The 25,740-nt window shown below is 33.7% G+C and overlaps 1 protein-coding gene across 1 annotated transcript in view; it reads right to left on the reverse strand.

The window, feature by feature from the left end:
• Positions 1–18,003, reverse strand: part of LOC121116420 (L-fucono-1,5-lactonase) — a 35,498-nt gene extending 17,495 nt beyond the window's left edge. Inside the window, exons 1-2 of the mRNA XM_040710672.2 lie at positions 17,525–18,003; positions 3,616–3,779 (exon numbers count right to left, since the gene is read on the reverse strand). Coding sequence (XP_040566606.1) covers positions 3,616–3,779; positions 17,525–17,893 — 533 coding nt within the window. The 5' untranslated portion in view covers positions 17,894–18,003. The remainder of the gene's footprint in view (positions 1–3,615; positions 3,780–17,524) is intronic.
• Between the last annotated feature and the right edge of the window lie 7,737 nt (positions 18,004–25,740).

The following is a 25,740-nucleotide window of genomic DNA, read 5'->3' on the forward strand; positions in this document are numbered from 1 at the left end:
GTCAGGAAGATTCGCCTTGAACATTTATGACTTGAACGAGTTTGTCTTGTGTACATTCACCTTGTAACGCCTTAATCTTGTGACTTTTTATCCTTCTTCCTTTTTTTCCTTGTACTGTTTTGTCTTGCAATGTTTTCAATTTGATACTTTTTTGTCTTGGATAATTATATAGGGAATGGCAAGGAATGCCAAGAAATACAAGGTTAGACCATCATGTAATCGGGCTTGCTAGAATTTTCAATCTGAGGTATTGTACCGACTGCAGGGCAAGATAGACAGATTTTGACAAAAAACGCAGCCACTCATAGTCTATGACGTCACTATTGGTAGAATTTTTCAATTTAATGTATCGCACGGACTGTTAGTAAAGAAAAACAAATTTTGACAAAACCCGCAACCACTCATTCACTATGACGTCAAAATGAAAAAGCGTGGTGGAAGTCAAACATCAGTCATATACGCGTTATGTTATAACCATGTATTTCTATTAACCTTGGGGATTGCTCCCCTTTCTTAGCTATAGAGGTTTGTTAGTGTAATTTTAGTATTGTATTTCAGCTTTCAGAAATTAGAAACAAAATGTTAAACAAGCTGGACAATTCTCAGATTGTTCAAATTCTAATACATTTATATCCATCCACTTGAAAGGAATTACGGAATATTACTGCTACGGTCCATTAAGAAGGACCATTAGCATTCATATGCAGTCCATTTCCTCATCCAAGGGCTGTGAAGAGATATTGAAATCTTTACTTGCTTCAAGGATTATACAAGAGTTGTAGATCAACATGGAGAACTCGTTCATGAAAGTCTGATATATAATATATCTACATACTTCATTAACTTATAACAATGATATATTGTGCTGTGCTCGCTTCGACGTTTCACTTGTGATTTTGCTTGGGAGTAAATGATCTTGTAAGATGTGGAGAGCTGTTTCAGTGATAACTTGTCTTTTTCCTTGTCTAAAAACTTTTTAAACGTCAATTCAAATATTACAAATAGGCTGGCTTGCATTGTAAGGGATTTTGAGAATCTAGAATACTTGAAGATAGCCTTTGTTGAGTTTGCAGTCTTTTATGGATCATATGGTTGAAACATTTTATACTGTAACAATTCAAAAGAAGCCACACACTCAAGTCTTAAAATATTGCATGTATAAAAAAGTGCAATATCAGATGAAAAAACCTATCACTGCTGATTTCTTCAACTTCAAAGAGTCTTGATTTAACTACATAAGCAGTCATCTTTTCTCAGAAGTAAAGAAAAATTATTCAGAGTAAGTAATCAAAGGTTTAGCTAACACAATACATGAACAAATGTTTTTCTCTATGCAGTTTCCTTGTGCTAGAGATCAAAATGGTCATGGAGAGACAAAGAAGAGAATCCAGCCTTTCTGATGAGTTCCTTGGTCAGTATCCTGTTCAAAAACATGCCAAAAATGTTGATGACACTACTGTAACCAATATTTCCGAAAAGGGGATGTTCGGACTGGTAGATATTCTACAATATATATTATATAAGTAACGTCAATACTATATAAACATATTCCCTGCCTAGAATTTATATAAATCATCCAATTGTTTTTGTAAATTACAATAATAATCACTTGTGAAGTGAATTAAAATAAGGATAATTTAAGTTTTTTTAAATATATTTTCAATCATTTATAAACGAGTGATGCCTCACATGTTGTACTAAACATCAACTTTGTTCGATATACATGAGTTGATTTATTTAAAATAATTGCTTCCTCGTAAAAATATTAAGTTGATGAGGTATTTATTCAGAAATTGCACCACTATAATTGGAAGAAGATACTGAATGTCCGGAATATAAAAAGCTCGACTCCGAAGATAAAGCAGTATGTACTGAATATGAGCCACCCGAATACGATGAAGAGACGGAATGTCCTGAACATAATTGAGTGGACTCAGAAAATAAGGCAGTATGTCCGGAACACAAGCTGCTAGATTCTGAAGAATATATAAAATGTTGGAAAGAGTTTAGACTATAATTCTCAAGATGTGCTAGTCATTGAGTATAATTAAACTCAGCTATAGAGCACGAGTCCCTTCAATAGCAATACAAAATATTTTGACCGAAGTAAACTCTTCAAATGATCAAAATTGTTCTACGTTTTTTTAATCTCATTTAAATTAAATGTGATTTTGATTATTTGTTTCATTTTATTTATTGCTAAGCATGGTTAACATGATTTTTGTATGCTCTCTTTTCAAGCTTTAAAAAAAATAAAATGGATAATCAGAAAATATATACTCGAAAGGCATACTAATTTTATGATTAAATAAATAGATTATTTAAAATATTTATATGTCCAATCTTGGCCTCTGAAGTACTAAATATAATTTAACAGTTTCTTTTAACAACAAGTGCTGCTTCTTTTTGAAGTCATGATTGCAAATCTGAGGCCCCAGTTCTTTTAGTTTGAGAGGAAATTAAATTTTTTGAACGAAAAAGGTACAAACAATATTGGAAAACCCATCCCAGATAAATTGTTCTTTCTAGTAAGAGTAAATCAAATATCTGAATAGTATTTGAGACTTTAGAACCGCAAAGTCCCCTTTAAAAGTAACATAGGCTCTAATATTGCTTATCTTCACGATTCTTCAAAAAAAAAAATGGATTTTGACTTCCATTGGAACTTTGTCCATTTATCACTTTCCTCTAGGCTTATAGCTGATCTTAATCATTTGACTGTCATGCAAGGAACTAATGCCGCTACTTCTTTGCGCCCATTAGTGAAACGACCATTTTGCTTTAGAAAAGTGAAAATTGGAAGGCAATTCTTTCACAAATGTTGGTGAAATATAGGTTTATATTCAATATAGTAGAAAAGATTCCAGAAAAAAGCAAAAGAGATTCAAAATGGAGGTCTCATTTGCAAGAGAATCTCCCCAGAAGTGAAACGAGAGAAAAAATTTCTAAGAAATACTTAATTACGCTTAAAGCATTATTAGGCAGAAGAACAGATCCAACATAAACTGTTGCCATTGAACAGTTTATAAATTCTATGAAGAAAATATTTCAGCTATAAAAAGTAGTATATATAGTAATCATGTTCTTTGCTAACATTTTTTCGATAACATTTTATGTATGTAGTCGTTTTATATTTCATATTTCTAATTTTAAAAGGTTAAAACATAGTAAAAAAATAAATACATATTTCATGTTTAAGATACTTAATGTTTATAGATAGGCAAAATATACATTTGAAGAAAATATCAAAATCTCCTTATACTTTATTTTGAACTTGGTAGGGGAAAAATTTAAAGCAACCATCATGGGTTATAAATTTCTGTAAAGGGTTTTTGAAGTGTAAAAATATCGTATTTGTAAATACAATGGTGATCAAGATAAAAAAAAACACTATTAAATTACCACCCAACCTTAAACTTTTGGGTTATTACTCTAACTTTAATTCCAGCCATTTTCACAACTCTAAGAAGTGCAATGCACTTTTCTAAACAAAGACTTACATTAATGAAGTCATTGAAACAATTAATGTAATCGGAAATAGTTAACTATTATGTACTGATACATACTCATATAGGTAATTATTATTTAGGTATTCCCATATAGTCAAATACTTACTCCAGGGACTTCAGAACATCTTCTCTTTCAAAAAACCCTTGGGGATCTTTATCTGCATCCAAAATATGACGCAGACCAATTAATGGGCACTTTCCTTTACGATACATTGAAATATATTCCAATATATTATCAGGTTTGGTGAAATCAAGTCCTCCGACAATTCCCTAGATTTAAAGAAAGATAAATAAAAATATAGTTAAGCAATTTAGAAACTCTGCAAATTACAATTATTCTACAGTATTTTTTTTATTAAAGCTGATTATGTTACTCAATCAAATATGGAACTCACTGATACATATAGATTCAAATAATTTAAACATTGAACAATTACTAGTAGAGTTTTATTAGACTAAAGTTTTGATTTCATTTTATTATGACCTATGCATTTGAGGAATGGCTCTCAAATTGTGGTGTACAAATACTTGAGTGAGGGGGGAGTCTATACAAAAAAAAAATGTTATATAGAAATATGGTTTTATAGAAAAAAAACTATGTCAAATTGTACAACATTCTGTCAAAAAATTTTAAACTTATAAAACTTCAAAACATAGTCGTACATGTATTTCTTGATATTTTCTTTAGTGTTACGCAACAAAAAAAGTTTTAGAACTATTGCACTAGAAAATATCGAAAAGGCACACTAACTACCAAATTTTTGGAACTTTGAAAAATGAGCTATTTATATACTTTCATACCATTCCAATTTTACAAATATGGGCCAAATATTGTGATGTTGCATAGGTATTCATCTACAAAAAATATTTAATGCCTTATAAATTATGTATCTGAGAAGTGTTATAAGTACATTGGTACATTGGCTTGAAATGACTTGAAGTATTATATTTTCAGAAGTTTTTATCCCTTTCTTATTTTCATGAATTTAGTAGCTTACTAACTTGCTTGAATTAAAGGTGGGAATTGTTTACGTGGAGCCCATCTCAGACATCTTAAATTTTCAATATATAAGTCTGATATAGTGTTTTAGTAGATTAAGACATACACAAGACTTATAATAAACAAAATGGGAGTCTAGTTTTCAAATTAAAATGGTGAACCAGGTCTGAAAATAAATCATTTTAACGTCAAACTCCCACTTTTTAATTGTAAAATTACAATATATTGCTATAAATGACCTAAGAGGCAAAAAAAAAAAAAGACAAAAAAAGAAATAAAGATGCATAAGCCTTTAACAGAAAAAAATATCTGTAGTCAAGTAAAAATGTACATAAGAAAAAGGCACACTCTAACGGTCATATTCCTATAAATAAAAAATATTTCCAATGAAGTAATGATAAATTGTTTCTACATAAACAAAAATATAAAACTTGCAGAAATATTGACATTTAATAATAAAGCACACGCTTGATGTTTGATGCATAAAATTGAATTTATTTCTATATAAAATATGCATAATCTTTTTGTAAAAATACTTTATTTTTTCGAACCCCCCCCCCTTCAATTGGCATTAAAAATACATGATGTTTTAAACCAATGCGTGAAAGAAAAAAGCAAAGCAAAATTGAACGTTGCAAAATGTATAAGAAAATATACACATTGTTTAATATATTTTGTTTCTCTTAATTGGCTAACGCAACTTGTTGCTAATAGGCAACATAATTTATTAAATCTCTTTTTATTTAATATTGTTTTAATCCCTAAAATAATTCCCTTAGGTGATATGAATGTTTATTCTTTTTTTTTTTTAAAGTAAAATATTTGTTTAAAGTCTACAACGGAATTTTGGTTCACTCGGATAAGTTTATGAGTAAACATGAAAAACTTTTGTTACTATATTTATATAGGTACATCGTGTATACCAGTACCTGTAGCCATTGTCAATTGATTCATGACAAATGATCATTCCTTTAATTATAGAAAAACGAATTTGAAGGATTAGGAACAACTTGAATTATACATCAAGTAATTTTGTAATCCTTTAAACAAAGGTAAATATCCCAAAATGTGTTCTAAGTATCTTTTTATGTGAAACTAACCGGTTCACAAGATTTAACTCTTATATGAACATATATCAAATATAAAGGGGTTAAGAATGAAAGCAAATACTTAAAATTCATGAAAATTATTAAGGAATATAAAAATAATTGCTCGCAGAATGTGAATTCAAAAAAATGTGTCTCAATCCTGGATTGGAGTTCATAACCAGGGTCCGTTTTACTTTAAGCAGAAATAAGGCAAAAATAAATTGTGAACCTTTTTTTTTCTTTTTTTTCTCAATTTTTAATGATCTTATTGCCATTTATTTATTTTTTGAAAAAAAGTGCCATAATAAAAGTCATAAATGTACCCTGAAACAGACCTTCCCCACCATTCTTAAAAATCTATATTAGATCAATCAATAGCCGACAAAAATATATGTACAAATGTACAATGAAGAAATATCAATGGTTGTTCTTGTGGAGAAACCATTGTGTTAGGGGTTGGATATTGAAATGGAATTCTTTCTGGTAATCTGTAAATACCCCTGCTATTAAAAACAGTAACATAACAGTTGGGACGAATGTCTTATTATTTGAGCCTTTTTTTCTCTATTTTTTTTGGAGCTACAATTATAAAATAAAGTAAAGATTTCCTTCTTAGATAATGCTTTGTTGCTCAATTTATAAAATGTAGATAACCAAAACATCGAATATTTTACAGATGCAATCAATATTAAAAATGCACCCCTAAACATACTACAATAAATCACCAATTGTGTACAAATGAATATTGATTAACATATCCATATAGTTATTCAACGAAATTTTGAATTGATAACATTATATATCTGTCAGTAAATGCGTTTATTCAAAGAATTGGTCAAGAAAAGTGACCAGATTTGTACCTTGGTATTTGAATTTCAAAACATGTATATTAGTTATTATTTATAATTTTTATACCTGAAGATGAAACATTTTTGTGTATAAAAGTATTTTTCTACAAAGGCCAGAGAAAGTTTTCATTTAATTAACAAAGTTTTAAATATTGAGAAATAGACATGGATTCCTAGCCAATGAAGTTTTCAATTTTCAAACTTTTATGTTATAAGTTACTGTTTAACTTTTTACCTCCTTTAACTTTTCATTTAAGTGATATATACTATTCATTATATCCTGGTAATATTGAGACAACATATTATCTATTTATCACAGTGTTACAATTGAAATGGTAATAAAAAAAACAAATGAAAAATATTTTTGGGTTCTAATATTTATAAATTCATTTTAATAAAAATAATGTCAAAATTTTCCAAATTCGAACAATTCAAGTAGTGGAGACTCGGAACAGTTGAAGTTTGCTTTTGGTTTAATTACTTAAATTTTAAGCTATCTATACCGCGGATAGGATTTTTTTTAACGCAATTATCTCACCAATCAGTTATCAGATTAAAAAACAAAATCAAATTCTTGATTTGACTGATATGTTCGTTCCGGGTATTACAGGCAGTTCGGTTGGTTTGTCGTTCGATCACATCCCACACACAAGAAAAATCATTTGGATTCCGATTGGGCGAGTTTGGAGGTGGCCAAAAGTCAGCGAGATAAAGTTATCAAAATTGTCATGGATCCATTTGATACTTTTTTAAAGGTATGGTAGGGAACCGAGTCCTGTTGCCACATCTAAAGCCTCCCATTGACAACTATGTAAATCTAGGGCTTCACCTTGGTCTCTTGCACGTCCGTGCAGGATTCCAGGGCGGATTCTAAAAAGGGCTCAGTCCCTTTTTTTATATTTGGGACAACAAATTCATCAATTAAAGGGTGCAAGTTTAAACAAGCCAACTTAAAAAAATAAAAATAAATAAAAATACGTTGCCTAAGTGCCCGTGTTAGTCCAAAAGATCGTGCCAAAGTAGCGACAGTAGCTTGTGCACCCATTACACTTAGTCAATTATGGATTTAATTTAATGAGAATTATGCCAGTCAGTAGTTTTATGCAAATTGCAATGAAATACAAACCTTTCAATTTTTACAACTAGCCCTATTTCGATATTAAAGTACAGTTGCATCAGTTTTAAAAAATTAAGTTTGAGTTACAAGGAAAAAAAGCTTGACTAGATAATATTTTTTTGATAAATGAACAAGAATTAATTTAAATATATTATAAAAACGTTCAGATATTAAGACAACTCGATAATTATATTGTACTTCACTTCAAATAGTTACCATAGCTCTGCTCTTAATAGTTCTGGCTATTATACAACTATGCACAAAAAATAATATGAGATCATTTGAAACACTTACTCCTACTGACTCTCCTTTATATCGAATCTAACAATAATAGGAAAAATGGATAGTAATGTAAATTTTGTGTTAGTAGTTTTTTGATGTTTGAGAAAAAAGACACGTTGCAGCTTGGGTGACGCATTTGTCCCTAGTTTTCCTTATTTTTTTGGAAAGTAAATCTGTACACGTGGGATTTTTTTTTAAATTACTTTTTATTAAGATTTGTTAATTATTAATCACATTATTTATTACAATTTTTACCTCATCAAGCACCATATTAAAAAATAATAAGGGACTTTTATTATTGACATATGACAACTTGGAAAGTATTATTTAATTTCTTTTTTTGTTTAACGTCATTTTTTATTTAAAAAAAAAAGATAGAAAGTTTCTACGTTAAGTATTTTTCAATGAGTCAACTTAGTCAAATAAATAAAATTATTATTTTAAAAACGACCCTTAATATTTTTTTTTACTGCTTTGCAAAGATATTTAAATTGCTCAGATATTTGTGTCGGTCATCATTTAAGACTGACAACTTCAGATCCATCCAGCTCAGTCTTGGTCCTCTCCAGTTTAGTCCTGGATATCTCCGAAAAACTGATAAAGTTCAGTCCTTGATGACGTCACTCAACTTTATTTATACTTTGTGTATTGATTTCGAGCATTGAGAGTCTGAGCTGAACAGGACCGAATAAATAAGGAACGACACAACACTAGTTGTGGGAACATACACTTTTTTGTTTTTTGGATGAGAAAAAATCTAAAAAACTATTTACATTTCATTTGTTGTAAATATTTAAAAAAATACTATACCAAGTGCATCGAAAAAATCTTTACAATTTAAAGATTTTTTTAAGCAATCAGTTGTAATAGGGTATGTCTTGGCTACCCTAAGCATCGATATAGCTCCCTTAGCAGTAATAATGTCTTCAAGGCGGTGACGGAAGCCCTTGCACCCATCGCAGGTGTAAGCTCAGATATGGCATCCCATTGCTGGTTGACAGTGCCCTTGAGGTTGTTGATATTTGGGTGACGTACGATGGAGGCCTTGGACTCAATATGCACACAAAAAGTGAAGTCCAATGGGTTGGCATCTAGTGAGTAGGGGGCCATATTTTCTTTGGTCAGAAAGACAAGTTGTCTTCCAACCACTTCCGGGCCTTTTTAGACGTGTGTGCAGGGTGTTATGAAGTATCCAATTTCATAACAGCATATACAGTTGACCTGGAGATCCTCAACTGTTTTACAGACTCTGTTGGTTTCTTGCCAGCGTCTAAAAGTGCACGGACAAAAATTCGTTGGTCATGTTCACATAACATTTTCCCAGCTACTAAGACACTTAAGATCATCTAGTTTTTTGTTTGTTTCATTTTCTGTTTATTTTGAGTATTTGACTGGAACAATTTTACCGCATTCACAAAAACCTTGATTTATGCAGCAAAAACGAAGTGAAAAGATTATTTCGCCGGCACCTGTTATAAGGTCATAACGTCTTATAATTTTATAAGATAATGAACCCCAAATTACCAATTTCAATTTGGTATAGTACCATTGTGATGGTTTCAGTAACTCAGTAACGCTATGTCCAACAACACTAGTGTATGCCATATCTTCGAAATCGATCATCTAATTAGTATGAGTAAGATATTTGCGGTATCCAGATAAAAATATTCATTAAATTATGAGACCTTGCAGTTTCAAACATTGGATGATTTGAGGTAGAAAAGTAAATATATCATTAGTTTGCTAATAAACAAGTTATGTTAATACAATTTTAAGACTTTTGATTTCAATAAAAAAAATTATCTTAACTGTTCCTCACAAACCTCCCTCCAAAATCAACGATCAATAGGGCACAAAATCAATTCATAAGTATTAGCCAATTCATTTCCTTTACGAAGTATATAGTCATTCTTAAGGGTGTAATATATCTAGTAATGCTTCCCATATCCCTCTTTTACACAGTACTAGCTCATTATTCACATAAATAAATGATACCTTAATAATAAAGTACTCCACTAAGGGTACCATTTATATAAACAACATCTCTCCCCCTCCCCCCTTTTACTTAACAATCAATTCTTTTAAATACAAATACAAACAATTCATTTATTCTGCCTCTTCTAAACTTCATTTTTCGTACTTTTGCCAGAGTTCTGACGTAGATTTGCTTATGAACCATTCTCTTTAAGAAATAACATGTGTGATAATAACTGACTTCATTACATCTACTATTGATGTGGACTTTTGAGTATTTAACTCTTCCATTTCGATATATCTACTGTAATAGTCCACAATTATAAGACAGGCTTTCCTTTGAAAAATATATAATTTAGAAGAAGAAAAATTCCATGGTCTTAATTCCTCCTGCTTTCAAATTCCGAGCACTTTCTACATGAATTTATCGTCTGTTCTATTTATCAATTCAGCCAATGCCAGAACACTGACTCATTCGCTCTTAACTTTGTTTTACTTATGCCCAAATGTCCCTCATGTAACCGATGTAATATATCTCACTGTCATCCAATAGATATTACTATTATCTTTCCGTAAATAACTAAAATTACACCAACAAAAAATGCTATCACGATATTAGTAAAACAATTTAATTTCATCTAGAATTTGGTTTATATTTTCAAACCACCTTTCTTCTACATATTCTAAAACTTTCAACAGCACCAGATCTTTCATGGGCAACATTGCTATTTCACTAAACACTTGTGAGATTATTGCTGTACTAATATAATTAATATCAGCTCCAATTCTTTTGTCTGACGATAGATGACTATCACTGGGGGCATCCTTCCATCTTCTACTTCAAAAATCATCTTCATACGTAGCTTAAATCTCTGTATATTTTTAGAGGCAAATCAGGTAATGGTCCATCTCCTAACAGACAATCTAAAGGCTTATTATCTGCCTCGATTTGAAATTTCTTCCCAAAAAAAAATTCGGCAAAATATTCGTAAGGCTTTTCTATAGGAGCAAACATATTCCCACTTCAGTCAGAGGGTAAATTGCATAGCCTTCTCCGTACTTGGGGTACAGCACTGAACTTAAACCATGGGAAGGCGCATTTGTATTCACACAATGCTTTTCTTTTCTTTCATCCTTTCCAAACGCTTCTATTTTTGAAAGTTCCCTTTGATTTTTCCAATCATAATGTGATTTTTTTGTTTTTAAATAAAACGTGAACCGGTGTCGTCAATTCCGTTATATAAGGAACAATCTTTGCACTATGATTAACTATTCCCAAATATGATAATAACTCTCCCACTTTTTCGGTGCTTATGAATCTTGAATTGATCTCATTTTTCCAGGATCAACCTTGATTCCATCAGCTAATATCATGTAGCCCAAAAATTTCATTTCAGTAAGTCCTTGGATACATTTATCATCCTTCAGATGGACGTGATTTATCTTTAGAATATATTGTACTTTCTTAGCCTCACATCCTCGGACTCCTTATCAATCCCAGTGATCAAAATGTCATTGATATGTACATGCACACATTCCACAGGATCTAATCACTGGCACCGTTTTACCTGGAAAACTTCTAGTATACTCAAAATTCCGAACGAATTTATATATTCATGTGGGGGTGATGAATGTAGTGAAGAGAAAGCTATTTTCCCACATGCCTTGTTTACAACTACAATGGGTGAACACTACTTCGTTGGGTCAAGAACTTTTTTAATGACACCGTATTTTTCTGAATTTTTTATCTCTTATTTTACTAAATTATAAACAGGTATTAGAAATTTCCCTCTTTCCGACTCGACCCACGACATAGTTTATCGTTTTAGTTTCTATTTTATACTCCCTCAGAATACCTGGAATTTCTATATTCTCAATAGTTTAATTATTAATTTTTAAACACATCATTTTGCTATACCCCAGTAGTAATCTCCTTACATTTCCAAAAATTACACTTCTCTTCAGTTTTCTTTCTCCTCGTTCAACCTCAATCCAACACCTGCCTTCAATCACTATTAGATTCCCATCTGGACCTTTTGCAGGTTCCACCTATTCCATTGTTTTTACTTTCTGGGTCTTTATATATTATTGCGGAAACATCGTGAGATTATCTCCATTATCCACTTTTACTTTAAAAGGTATCTCATTGGCCAACATGGTAATGTACAATCCTGTACCACATTTTTCCTTCTCAATGGTATCTAGAAAATACTGGACAGCTGTGTTTATCTCTTGAATATATGGGGTTTCATCCACCATTTCCTCTAATCTTTTGTTTTTATCCTGGTTCCTCCAGCACATCCTTGAAACTTTCCCTGTTTGTTTGTGTGATCCCTAGCTCCATAACATCTAAAATACTCCCTTTTCCGGGGCTTTTTGTCTTATCCATTTTTAGACGGTCCACCTCTTTGGGCAAGCCAAAAAAATGAATTTTTCTTTGTGCGTAGAATCCAAAGCTGATCTCAGTTTTTCTCTTAGTCATCTCAATTTTGAAATATCTGTGATTATAGTAATTCGGGACTATAATCGTTCTGAGTCATTTTTTATGATTGAAACAATCCCCAAAATAAAAGTCGGATATATAAAACTTATGCAAAAGTGTTATTGATTCTGCATCTTGTTCTGAACTCGATATATTTCCATTTTTTGATTGAAAAATAATGAAAAATGACACCCTTGTTTAGACCCTTATAACTTATTCCTAATACATAGATACGATGCAAAATTCCAATTTGTAGACATTCACCTAATCTTCAGATAGAAGTTCTCCCAAGTTTTTGCATCATCTTTTCTTAGAGACTAGAACAAATAGGATTCAAATATTACAATCTTCTTTAGACTGAAATACTCCTCGAACTTTCCTCTGACCACCTTGTAATTGAATCTCTCGGCATCTGATAGTTCGAAATCTTTGTACACTTACAAAGTTTCCTTCCTACTGTTGAAAATATTATAAGTAATTTAAAGGAGTCTTGAATATCAGTTCTAATAGATATCAAACTTAAGTTTGAATTGTTCCGAATTATACACCGTGTCACTTCTCACTACCGTAGAAGCTGGCCGCGATATCATTGGGTTCATATCCCCATTTAAAGTCAAGGTATCAGCCACTGCTTCCTCCCCTATATACAAAATCATTTAGCCCACTTCTGGCACCATGTAAAGAGTGATCCATAAAAGTTTTTTTTTTTATATTGCTATAAAATAAAACGTATGGATATTTTTCAATAATTTTTTATTTATTTGAAAGCCTCAACATTCCGGTTAATAATGAAACATCACTTTATTCATATGGCCGCCGTCGCTGGCCTTACAGTAGCCCATTCTGTCCACCCAATTTTTCAATACATTTTCGATTGTGTGAGCTTCAATAGCTGCAATGGCGACTCCAATTTCGTGTTTCAAACCGTCAATCGTCTCTGGATGGTTGGTATAACATTTATCCTTGACGGTTCCCCACAAAAAATAGTCCAATAGAGTCAAATCGCAGCTACGAGGTGGCCAGTTGACGTTGCTGTTTCGGCTTATGATGCGATTGTCGAAGACAGTGCGCAAAAGATCCACTGTAACGTTGCCTGTGTGGCATGTAGCGCCGTCCTGTTGGCAGCAAATGTTGTCGATGTCTTCCTTTCCCATTTGGGGAAACAAAAATCTTCCAACATATCCCGATAGCGCTCGCCATTGACCGTAACGGCAGCTCCTTGCTCGTTTTTTCGCTTTCGGCAACAGCAGTAATGGTTTCGATTGAGCGCACTGGATGAACACGGGAACGCGTTGTTTTATCCATTAACGAACCAGTTTCGCGCACACGCTTCACAAATTTATCCACAAACTGCCTGGAAGGCGCTTTATTTTGACCGACGTAATTTTGTTGCAGTTTCATTTGAAGATTCTCCATTTTGGAAGTAAGTCTTCAGTATTTCCCAATTTTCTTCGAGCGTAAACTTAACTATTTCGTAAACCGGAGACCTTTTACAAAATATTAAACACAATGAGAATGTTATTACAGCTGTCAAACGTCAAAAAAGTGGTAGCTCAAAATGCAACCGTTAGCTGGGTCACCCGTTAATATATATACATAGGAATGCTTTATTATGGCATTTCTTCCCATATCCCTCTTCTATATAACACTTCACCTCAATACCCACATATATAAATGATACGTAGCCTGCTATACATATTTGTGCCCTAATAATGAAAATGCAAATATTTTAATCATCAAAAATGGTTCTGTTGTTTTTCAAAGTATTCTCCATCATGATTTATACCCTTTGGATGCGCTCAAACCATCCTCTTTGTCCACTCCAATTGAGACACCTCCAAAACATGGCTTTTAAACGCTTCAACAGCATCTTCTGGCGATGAAAATCTTTGACCATGCATTTTTTTCTTGATGTGCGGGAATAAAAAGAAGTCATTGGATACCAAAGCAAGGCTACACAGCAGATGTTCCATCAATTTGACGTTTTGGCCGGTGAAAAAGGCGCTGGTTTGAGCTGATGTGTGAAAGCTCGCATCGTCATGGTGAACAATGATTCGGCTTCTCTTATTCGTTTTTCGAAATTCTCGGAAGACTTCAGGCAAACAAATTGTGATGTACCACTTAAATTTGACTGTCCTATGATCCTCAAGTGAAGCAGTCACCACATGATCAGTTTTGTCCAAGAAACAGGCGACCATTTGCTTCGAAGTGCTTCTTCCACTACCAACTTTCGTTGGATTTGGGTCGTCTTCAAAGACCCACACGGTCGATTGTTGTTTTGTTTCGGCCTCATACGCATAGATCCATGATTTGTCACCTGTGATGATCTTACATTTATTATGCATCATTAGATATTATTTATTTGATATTAGATAATTTATCACAGCTTAACAAGAGCTAACTCGAATTCCTCAAATATTGTTATAAAAGTTGATAGGAGAAAATGAGAATAAAAATCCTTGCTGACATCTAAATATTATACGAATTTGTATGTTAGTGGGATTTTGCTGTGTAAAATATCCAAACTCATGACTTGAAAGTATTTATGATATTATATAAAGTTTTCTTTTGTACAATAAGATTTATATAAAAATATAATATAAAACAAGAGTGGGGCTTATATTGCCAACATAAGTCCCACATGTATCTAAAGGATAAATACAATTATTTGTATGTTTAATTTAATTCCTTCTTCTGTAAATTTAAAATACATATGCACTTTAGTAACAACAAGGCATGTATTAAATTATTTGCATATATATGTATACAATTTATATGCATCTTAAAAGTTCAATTTATCATAATGACAAAGCAAATTTCTATTAACAATCTCTTCACAAAGCCTTTACACCTGTAGTTTTCTTTAATATTATTGTATACCTAATTCAGCTAAATATAGACAATATTTCTATTGTCTTTTTAGATATTTTCTCTGATCCCGGGATTTCATAAAAAGTGTACAAGGGTGGATCTTACTATTTATGTTTTACCAATCATAAGTAATTGTAAATGTATTACTTGAAGTTGACAGAGCAGTTTAAGTTATTATCAATTTATATTTTTTTATCTTTTACTGACCTTTTTCCAATAAAAAACCATTTATAACCTAAATTGATTTTATATATCCAAAACCTTCGTAATAGTAATAATTAATAACTATTATGGTCTAGTTTTACTGGAAATTTATTATTTTAGATCCATTTATTTATGGGGTAAGCATCCAAAATATCACAACATGAAGAAAATAAATTATTATTAATCTTAATCAGAAATATAACGTAATAAAGTCTTAGTAATTTCTATTATACATATTTTTTTAAATTAAAATTTAAAAGAGTACTTTTCCTTCAATCAAGAACATATAATCTTCGATGATCTTCAACCACTTGGAGGAGGAATCGGAGCTGCGATTCATCAGATGTAAGTAGACCACTATATTCTTTAATGAACCAAACTCTACACTCAGCATGATAATTAATAACTTTTAAATGAATGATAGTATCAAGAGCTTGTCGGTCGTCATCTCAATCATTTGATATCTCTCTCGAAAAATGAATTCTGGAGGTGCAGACTTTAAAACAGTTTCTTTGATATTTTTGTAGCGAAATCTTTGAAGTTTTTGTATTTTAATTAATTAAGAGTAACTCACTGTCTTTCTTGACTTTCATTACTCAAATTTTGCAAGGCCTATACTACATATCTTTTTGATTCCGAATATAATGTAGTGTCAAACAGAGCTAATCCAACAAGTTCTTCAGACAAGTACCCTAAGTGCTTGAATAATTTTTGTTGTTGTTAATTTGGATATGTGTGAATTTATGGAGCACATTTTAGGACGGATTTTATTTAGTTCAGGTCATTATTAGGTGCACTTAAGGCTTGAGGAGCAGACCTTCCAGGCTTGAAGATACAATCCCGCTATAAACACAAACATATTTTACAATACTTTATGTGGGTTTATTTGAATTATGATCGAAACATCAAATTTTTTAGGGAGTATAAAGCTTTTGATAGCTATCAAACATGGTATATAGCACCAGATTTCGCAAATATTACACCTCGTGCATGCACATCACCTAGGAATATAATTACCAGATTAAATAATTATTTTTAATCGTGTCGAGGAAGATTTGTTTCAATAAAATTTTTCACATAATCAAGGGACTCTTGTCTTACATCTTTTGACGAGACTAGATAGTTCAGGATCTTCGATTCCAGTATCATAATTAGTTTTATTGATGGAGGCCCATTTTTCTGAAATCTTTTGAACATGAAGAGAAGACGTAGGTCGAAAACATGACTGGCATATAGTGTTTGTTTCATCTCCCCTGGGTTTACCTTCAAGTTTGAGTAATATTATTGCAATATAGGAGGAAGAATGGAGAGGGATAAATAGATTAGTGCCTCTTAAAATATAGTGGAATACTGGATGAATATGGAGGAATTGACAGTTGTTTTTAATGATCCATGCGTACCACCAAGTACCCCACGCAATCCAAAGGCATGTAGCTATTATTAGAAGGGTTCCTTGGATGTATTTGTATGAATTATCGGTTTTTGTTTTTTTTAAAGTAATCTAACATTACTCCGGACTTATCAGAGGGTGGAGAGAATTCAACCATATTTTAGGAGGACCTATGCTATTTATTCCCCCACCCCTCCTTACCAATCCTCTCCATCCATTTTTTTTTAGAAGATTGCATTCAATTTTAAAAAAATAGACAGTAATTGTATTAAAATAATATTAATCACACTTTCGTCTACTCTCTTTGGCAATAGAACAAACAAATATGTTTAGATATTTTTCATAAATAATATTCAGCGAATTTTTAATGTGTTGTTATTCGTTATGAACTTTGAACAAAATACGGGTAATTTCTTCAGAGGCAATTTTCCTACATGACAATCCTCCACCCACGGTATTGTTATTATTTTTAAATCATATTTTGTAAGAGCCTTTATTAATGCCTAATTTGTATTTATTATCTTATTTGTATTCTAAATGAAATTGTATTATAACTATGGAGTGTAATTTCTAAAAAGATAGACATGAATAATTTATGGTTATTATGTCCAATTCGAATCTTTTATTGTACAAAACGATAATCTCAAAAATTCAAAGGAAGTGCACTTAAGGTTTGCATAAATAGTATTTATGTTGTAGTTTTAATGTATAAAAAAAATTCGATTAGGATTGTTTGAATGAATCACAATCACGACATACCTTGATAAATGGAGCTGAGGATTTACATAGTTCCTGGGCCCATTCAATCTCCTGAGGACATTGGTTTAAAGCTTGAACAAATATTGCATCATGAAAAGGAACATGACTGTAGTCTTGAGGTAGATAATTTTTAAATATGCCTGGAGTTGAGTTATTGGGCCAATCAAATGATGGATTTTGAGGAACATATTCTCTACGTTTCTTCAAATCCCAGAAATGTATATGAGCGTCGAATATTTTTTCTGGTCTAGGACTACTATTATTATTCACCTTTTCCATTGTATTCCACATAACACAAGTTTTTTTATAACTGCTCCCACTTAAATAAGAAAACAGTTGAATGACGCAAACACAACACAATATGATCATCGCAACCGGTTTATGTACTCCGAAACTTTTTTAGTCAGTAGTTCTCTGTTGTTTTCTCTCCTCTTATTAATATGAGCACATGCCTCTTACCAGCAGCTACCTTCTACATTGTACATATATATAAATTATATTTATATATACATACAAAGTACACATCTATTATATAGAATGTAATATTATGTACATAGCATATACACGTCTGTAGTACTCTAGTAATAGCTTCATCATCACTAATTATAATAACTTATCACATGACTTGTCTTGTTACACGTCTATTCATAAATTGGGTATAAAAGAAAAATAAACTTGTTGACAAAAAAATTATACGAATATTATAATTAGATACATAAACGATAAATGGGTAAAGTCCAATTATAGCAGAAGAAAAAATATACACCTTAATGTATGTATTATAACATATTTTCTACCTAGTCGTAGGCATAAAGTATATATATCTAATATGTAACACGTCGTTACCTTCTTTGTATCTTGCAGCCTTCCTTTAAAAAACAACAACAACAGAAAAAGGCCTCAAATTAGCGAACAGTTAGCCAATTACTTCCCACTATAGAATTAGTATTCAATGATTATATGAAATTGTTCACAGTTCTACAATGTTTGATTCAATCATTTAACTTTAAAAACACTGATAAGGGAAATAGAAGCAGATATATCGACAGCTAACAATATCATTAAGGTGTAAAATTTTGTACTAGTAATGCAACACCGTGTTATATACATGTTTATCGGATATGATTAGAATTATAAATTAATATAAATGGTGGAATTTAATGTACGTATTACGAGGATGTGAAAAAGTGGGTATTTTGTGAAATACCCGAGCAATGTGCAAAAAGCCCGCCCAATTTATAAAATTTGATTGTCTGAATAAAATATAAATTTCAATAAAAATGTACTAGATCAGGAATGTCTAGCCTTTTCATATAATGGACCGCATTGCCTCTAGTCAAATTTTAATGGGCCGCCGAACCTATTAAGTTAAGTTTTTGAAAAATAGCTATAAAATAAAGCAAAACCATTAAATACAAATTTGTTTCAATTTTAGAGGAAATATAAATAAAGGCCAAACTGCTAAAAAAAGCTAAATTGGTAACCCTGTTAGTGTCTGGGAAAATGCCAGATACCGTCAAATATTTTTCAATATTATGTCCGTTCTACCCATTTTGATGATGACACGACAATTTTTGCTTAGAAATACTACTTTAAGTGAGAATACTCTATAGCACTACCTTAGCTATATATTAGGGAGGACTATAAACATTTTTCACCTTTGTCTATAGCACTACCTTAGCTACACACGCTACATTCTACATGCAAACCCCCTGCCAGATTTAAATAATATGACTAGATTGTTATTCCTTAGATCAAAAATATGGATATGATATATATCAAGGAGCAATATAAACAATGCACCCGGTATATACTCTTAATGCTACCTGAAAAACGTCAGCAATATTTCATTAATACTTTATAGTCATACATGTATATCCGGTGTGCTTTTTAGCTGGCCCGTTAATTTGTAATTGGTAATATAAAGAAGGAATTTTCTTTTCCTAAACAGTTGTTCTTATTATTTAATTCCTGAGGTGTGAACATCCTTTCCTAAATAGATTCATTTATATTCAAAACCTGTTTGAACGTTCCTGCCTGCTCATAAAAGACGGAGCGTAACCCTGTTAGTTTGTTGCGGAGATATAATTGTAAGCCTATTTGGACTCAGAGTAAAATTGAGGATCGACGTAGGAGTGATTTTTGCAAATGCCATTGTTTATATCCTTTTTTCCTTCCTCTCTTGTCACAGATGATTGTAGCTGATCTAATGAAACGTCTTGAGCATTATTCTTTCTCTCCTCTATAAAATTCTTCGAATTGTTAGGGTTACCATGTTGATTTTCGTTGTTTTTTTTTAACATGCCATTCCACACTGGATTTTCACCTTTGTCTAAATGCAAAACGCCCGCGAAATTTAATTAATATGACTATATTGTTATTTCTTAAATAAAAATATGTAAATGATATATACTAGGGATAATTATATACAGTACACCAATGAATCAATGTTACTTTTTAGATACTTTTTCACAAAAATTAGCAACATTTCATGCAAAAGAAGATATGTTTAACACATTTCAGTCAAATTGAATCAACTCACTCAATACTCAAATTCCATCTCATAGTCAGTTAATGAAATGCCCTCATTCCCCAAATAAAAAATCATTTTAGATTGAAGAAAGCATGAGTTGATGTTATTACAAATATCCAAATAGTATGTAAGATTTATTTTGATCTACAAATTGCCAATATAATTTATCAATTTTTTTTTTTCATCACACTTTTTCAAAAATCGGTGGATGACAAACTTATATCAGTTTAATAGACTTAATTAATAATCCAAAAGCATTTAACTAACGAGAATATGATTCTGAGAGCCTGGCACGGATGATTTCACCCCATAAGGTACAGAAAGTTTAAACCCCTGACATTACTTATGTCACCTAGTACATTTAATTTTTTTTTGTCAGCCTGACTGCCCCTGCTGGATCTGTCTTCCAGACCCGCCTGAAAATAGACAGTGACAGTTTTTTTTAACCACAAGGTACATGGACAAAACTTGAACCATTGTATATTACTATGTCAGAACATCATAAAAAACCAAGAGTAACAAAAAAATTCGGTCGGAAACTTGAGGTCAGACACACACACAGTACAATAAAAACCGTAAAATTTACATTTTTTCGCCCCAAAAGGTATATGAACAAAACTTACATCAATATATTGTACTATGTTAGGACATCATAAAAAACCAAGACTGAAAAAAAATTCCATCGTAAAACTCCCCCCAAAAGACTTTGAATTTAAAGTTTATTTCATCCCATAAAGTACATAGACAAAACTTGCATCAATGTGTACTACTATTTCAGGGCATTATAAAAAACAGAACTGTCCAGAAAAATTAAGTAAGACCCCCAAAAAGTACAGCCCCCCCCCCTAAATTTAAACAACATGTTGATAATGCTTTATCCGGACATTATAACAATCCTAATTTCACAATATTTCCAGTTACACGTTGTATTATAAACTTTATAGATACATATTTAAATAAAAATTACAAAGATATTTTCCATGGATAGTGTGGATTTAAAATCTCATCGTCACTGTCTTCACTATCTTCAATAGTATCATCATATTCGTTAACATGCACTTAAAGAAAAACACACAAAATTCTTCTCTAAACAATTTTTGCCAGTTTTAAAATTGAGATAAAGTGTAATTTTGATTTATGTGACATTAGTAGAGAATTAAGTTGGACAAAATTCAGAGATGATAATTTCCAGTTTTTAAACTTAATTCACCTTTTTTGAACAGTTTTGTTTATTTTAACCATGAATTGAGGGGAATTTTGCATTCCTTTTCACTTTCTAACACTTTCAGCTTTACTTGAAAATGTTTTGTTAGGCAAACATGCAAATCATAACTTACCTTCTGATTTATCTTCCTGTTAGAGATCTGCCTCTGAGCAAACAATATCTAATGATTTTGAGAAGAATCACCCTCAAACCAAACCAACTGCTAGTAACCATTTATATTCTTCCATCCATACTCTTGGGTAGATAATTTGGCTTGGGTTGATCTGGTTGCAGTGAGCCACCGTCTTGCAACTAAATGAGTGTGTTATGTATTGCCTTTTATATACTTTTAGCTCATGACGTAGGGATTTGTTTTAAATAGATAATAATGTACCTTTAGTTTTACGTGTTGATATATTTTAATAGTTATGTCTATGTACATCCTTTTGAAGTGTGATCCCTTATAGAATATAAATTTATTGTATGATTGTACCCCCAATCAAAAGGTCTTCTTTATGGCTTGACTCCGGTCCGTTACCTCCGTCTGTTGGTGGTGTTCGTAGAACACTACAAGTGGCGACGAAGATGGTGAAACTACTACCGAGGCTCACGCTCGCAGAGCTGAGATGCGAATGTTCCAGGTTGGAACTTGGAAGTGAGGACGAGTTGAGGGGTAAAAAGAAAGTGGAACTCGTGGCATTGGTGAGAGAGTACATCGAGGGTTGTGGCTGTGATCCCAAGTCCTTCGATTTCAACGATGGGGCTCTGGAGATGGTGTTTCAGGCACGACGGGACAGCTGGGTGTACGGCAGCCCTCTCCATTTGTGATGGATGGTGCACGAAGGGGCCATAGATGGTCGTCATGGTAGGACAAATTCAAAATTTACATGTCCTTGTTTCGGGAATTGTCCCAGGAACGTAAAAAGTATCTCCTGCTTCACTGTGGTGGGACAGATGTCCAACAATGGTTCTACATTATACAGATTGTTGCTTTGCCTGAGGAGGATGTCTTCACCTCGACGGTAAAGGCAATTCGGGATGCTTTCACACCAACCGAAAATCTGTTGTTTCACCGCTTCTGGCTGTCTGGGATGAAACAGGGAGTCGGGGAGACTGTGGATGATTTCGTGACTCGGTTGCGTGGCCAGGCAAAGTTTGGTCGCTTTTTGTGTGGGAGCTGCAAAGTTTCTTTCTAAGACGAAATTATTCTCGACGTGGTGGTTCAGAACACGTCGTCTCCACGACTCCGCCAAACTGTCTTCGAGAGAAGCAGCACAAAATTACAGACGTGTTGCCATTAGCCAGAGCATTGGAAACCTCCATCAGCCACGTCAAAGAAATGGGATCGAGTGAAACTGTAATGACATCCGAATATAAGGGGCCAAAAGGTATCTGTCGCTCCAAAGGGACGTGGTCGACGCAAAAGGCTAATCCAAAGATGGACAGAGGGAACTGCAAGCTTTTTGGAAGAAGCCATGTCTTCCAGAAGTCAAAAAGCACTGTGTATGGCAAGGAGTGTTCCTGGTGTGGGAAGATGGGCCAATTTAGAGTATGCTGTCCGTCATCTGCGCCGTATAGTTCTTCCATCTTCTTCCACTTGAATGATGGAGTAGGAGATAGGGCCTATACCTTCCTGAGGATAAATGGGAGAAGAGTTAAACTATTACTCGACCTTGGATCGAACGTGAATATCTTACTGAAACATCTGGTTGATATGTCAAACGGGATCAAGAATACAGGTCCAATAGAGGTTTTTTTTGGGGGAAAGGTCAAGAATCTGGGCTGTATCAGGTTATTGGTTGCATTAAATGGTTCTGACCCCGTGCTTCGTCAGTTTAATGTATCTCCTATTGAGCAGCCAATCCTTGGTTTTCGTGATTGCTTAGATTTCAGGTTTGTGAAGCTGAGCAATTCCACCAACGCATGTACGGCTTGCAATTCTACGGAATCCCGTATGGAAATTTTAAAGAAGAAGCATAACATTATATTCGACAACTCCAAGGGAAACACAATGGAACATACAGAAGCAGTGATCCATCTGCAAGATAATGCTCGTCCCCAGTACATCAGAGCACATTCAGTGCCACTTGCACACCGTGAGAAGGTTGCTGTGGAGATCCGAGAGATGGAGAAGCGCAGTACCATTTCCAAGATTGATTCGTCAGAATGGGACTCTCCGATCGGTTCAGATCAAACCAGATGGAAGTGTTTCGGGTTTGTGCCGACTTTACCCAACCCATCTCTCCAGTTGTGAACAAGATGTTGCACCCACTCCCTCATCCAGATGAATTGTTTGCAGACCTCGCCCAGGCCCGGTTCTTCTCCAAATTGGATTTCTCAAGGTGTTATGAACAATATGAATTGAAAGAAAAATCAAAAGAATTTTGGGTTATAAATACACAGTTAGGACTTTATAGATATAACGTCTTACCTTATGATCTGGCCTCGGCTCCTGCTATTGTGCAGGCAGCTCAACAGAGGCTATTGAGTGGTATTTGGGGTGTCAAGATTTATATAGATTATGTCCTCATATTCTCCAGATGTAAGGAGGAACACTTTTGTATTTTAAATAAAGTGTTCTGTCGAATCTTGAATGCTGGAGGTCGTCTGAAGCCCGGCAAGTGTATCTTGATGGGTGAGAAGTTAACTTATTTAGGGTTTTGCATATCCCAAAGTGGCCGGCCCCTGGGCCCACAGTTGATTCGACCGATTCTGGACTTTCATGTTCCTGCATCGTGTACTGAGGTGAAATAGTTCTTGGGCCTTGCACAATACTATGGTCCTTTTATACCACATCTATCAGAGGAAGGTTGTCCCCTCCACGAACTGATGAAAAAGGACATTGTCTTCTCGTGGTCTGAAAAAAGACAGGTGAATTTTCAAAATATAAAGTCTGCTATAGCTAACTCACCTGTTCTTACTCATTATGACCCGTCTCTGCCGTTGGTGTTGTCGACTGATGCCTCACCTATTGGTCGTGGGGCCGTTCTAGCACAGTTGGAAAATGGTATGGAGCGCCCAGTGGCGTTTGCTTCAAGAAAGCTATCAAAGAGCAAAGCTAACTACTCGCAAATTGACAAAGAAGCAACGGGAATTATTTATGGGTTGAAGAAGTTTGAAAGATATTTGATTGGTCGTCATTTCAAGATCAAGACGGACCACAAACCACTCCAATATATTCTCAACCCATGTAAAGACTTGCCAAGTCTCGCTAGATTTTCAATGTTGTTGTCGACGTTTGATTATTCAATCGAACATGTGAGAGGCATCAACCATTCCCACGCGGATGCTTTTTCCCGCGTACCAGTCAATGATCCTCCGTCTCTGGATGATCCCACAGAATTATTACAATGTAAAGCTATCTCTAGCTCATGCTCTTCTGAATCGTCCCTCCTGTCCGCGTTACAGGAGGATCAAGAGCTTTGCAGCGCTGTGGAGGCTGCTAGAACGGGGGATGGGAGAGTGCCACCCTCAGGGTCTACTCCCAAAGGAAGAATTTTTTGTCCCTCAAGAATGGCTTGTTGTTTTGGGGTGTCCACCTCATTGTCCCTCTTCCCTTGAGAAGAAAGTTTATGGAAAAGTTGCATTTGATGCATCGAGGCATTGTAAAGATGAAGTCTGTGGCTCGAAGTGTGATTTGGTGGACCGGCTTGAAAATGATGTTTAAGATTTTGTATCAGCGTGTTGCACATGTCAGGAGAGTGCTCCGACCTTGGCATCACAATTCACTCCCTTCTCACCAGCGAATGTATGGGAGAGAGTCCACTTGGATTATATCAAAATAAGGGGCAACGAATTTTTAATACTAATAGATGCTGGGTCCAAGTGGATAGAAGCGGAGTACATGACGAAGACATCGTCAGAGGCTACGCTTAGGTAACTTTTTGCATGGTTTTTGCGTTTTGGATTCCTGAAGAAAGTAAATTCGGACAATGGGTCACAATTCACAAGTGATTTTTTCAAAGTAAAGATGTCCGAATGGCGGTAGCCCATTCCTTCTCTCCCACATATCATCTGCAGTACAATGGACAAGCTGGAAGAGGAGTACGGATTATTAAAAATGGGATAAAGAAAAAATATATTGGAGCATTACTAGAGGTAATCTTATTTGCCTACAGGAAAACACCGTTAGAGTGTGGGAGCACGCTAACTGAGTAGTTGGGTGCTCGTCGTATTCGTACGCGATTGGATGGATACCTTCCTTCTTCTCCTCCTCCTTCTTCTTTCTCTTACTACATCACGAACGAAAAAATTTAAAATCAAATGGCCGTGTGGTGCCGTTGGTACGGCCTTTGCCAGCCCAAGTGGGTGCTGGAGTGATACAAGGGAAGATTGGAGATGTGTTGTGGTCGGTTCAGACCCCACAAGGAATTATTAAAAGACATATTAATTAACTTAGTCCTCGTGTACAAGTTGAATGAGGGGTGGTGTTACGTATTGCCTTTTATATACTTTTAGCTGTTGACATGGGGATTTGTT

The sequence above is a fragment of the Lepeophtheirus salmonis genome, chromosome 4 (assembly GCF_016086655.4).
Source record: "Lepeophtheirus salmonis chromosome 4, UVic_Lsal_1.4, whole genome shotgun sequence".
Classification (NCBI taxonomy): Eukaryota; Metazoa; Arthropoda; class Copepoda; order Siphonostomatoida; family Caligidae; genus Lepeophtheirus; species Lepeophtheirus salmonis.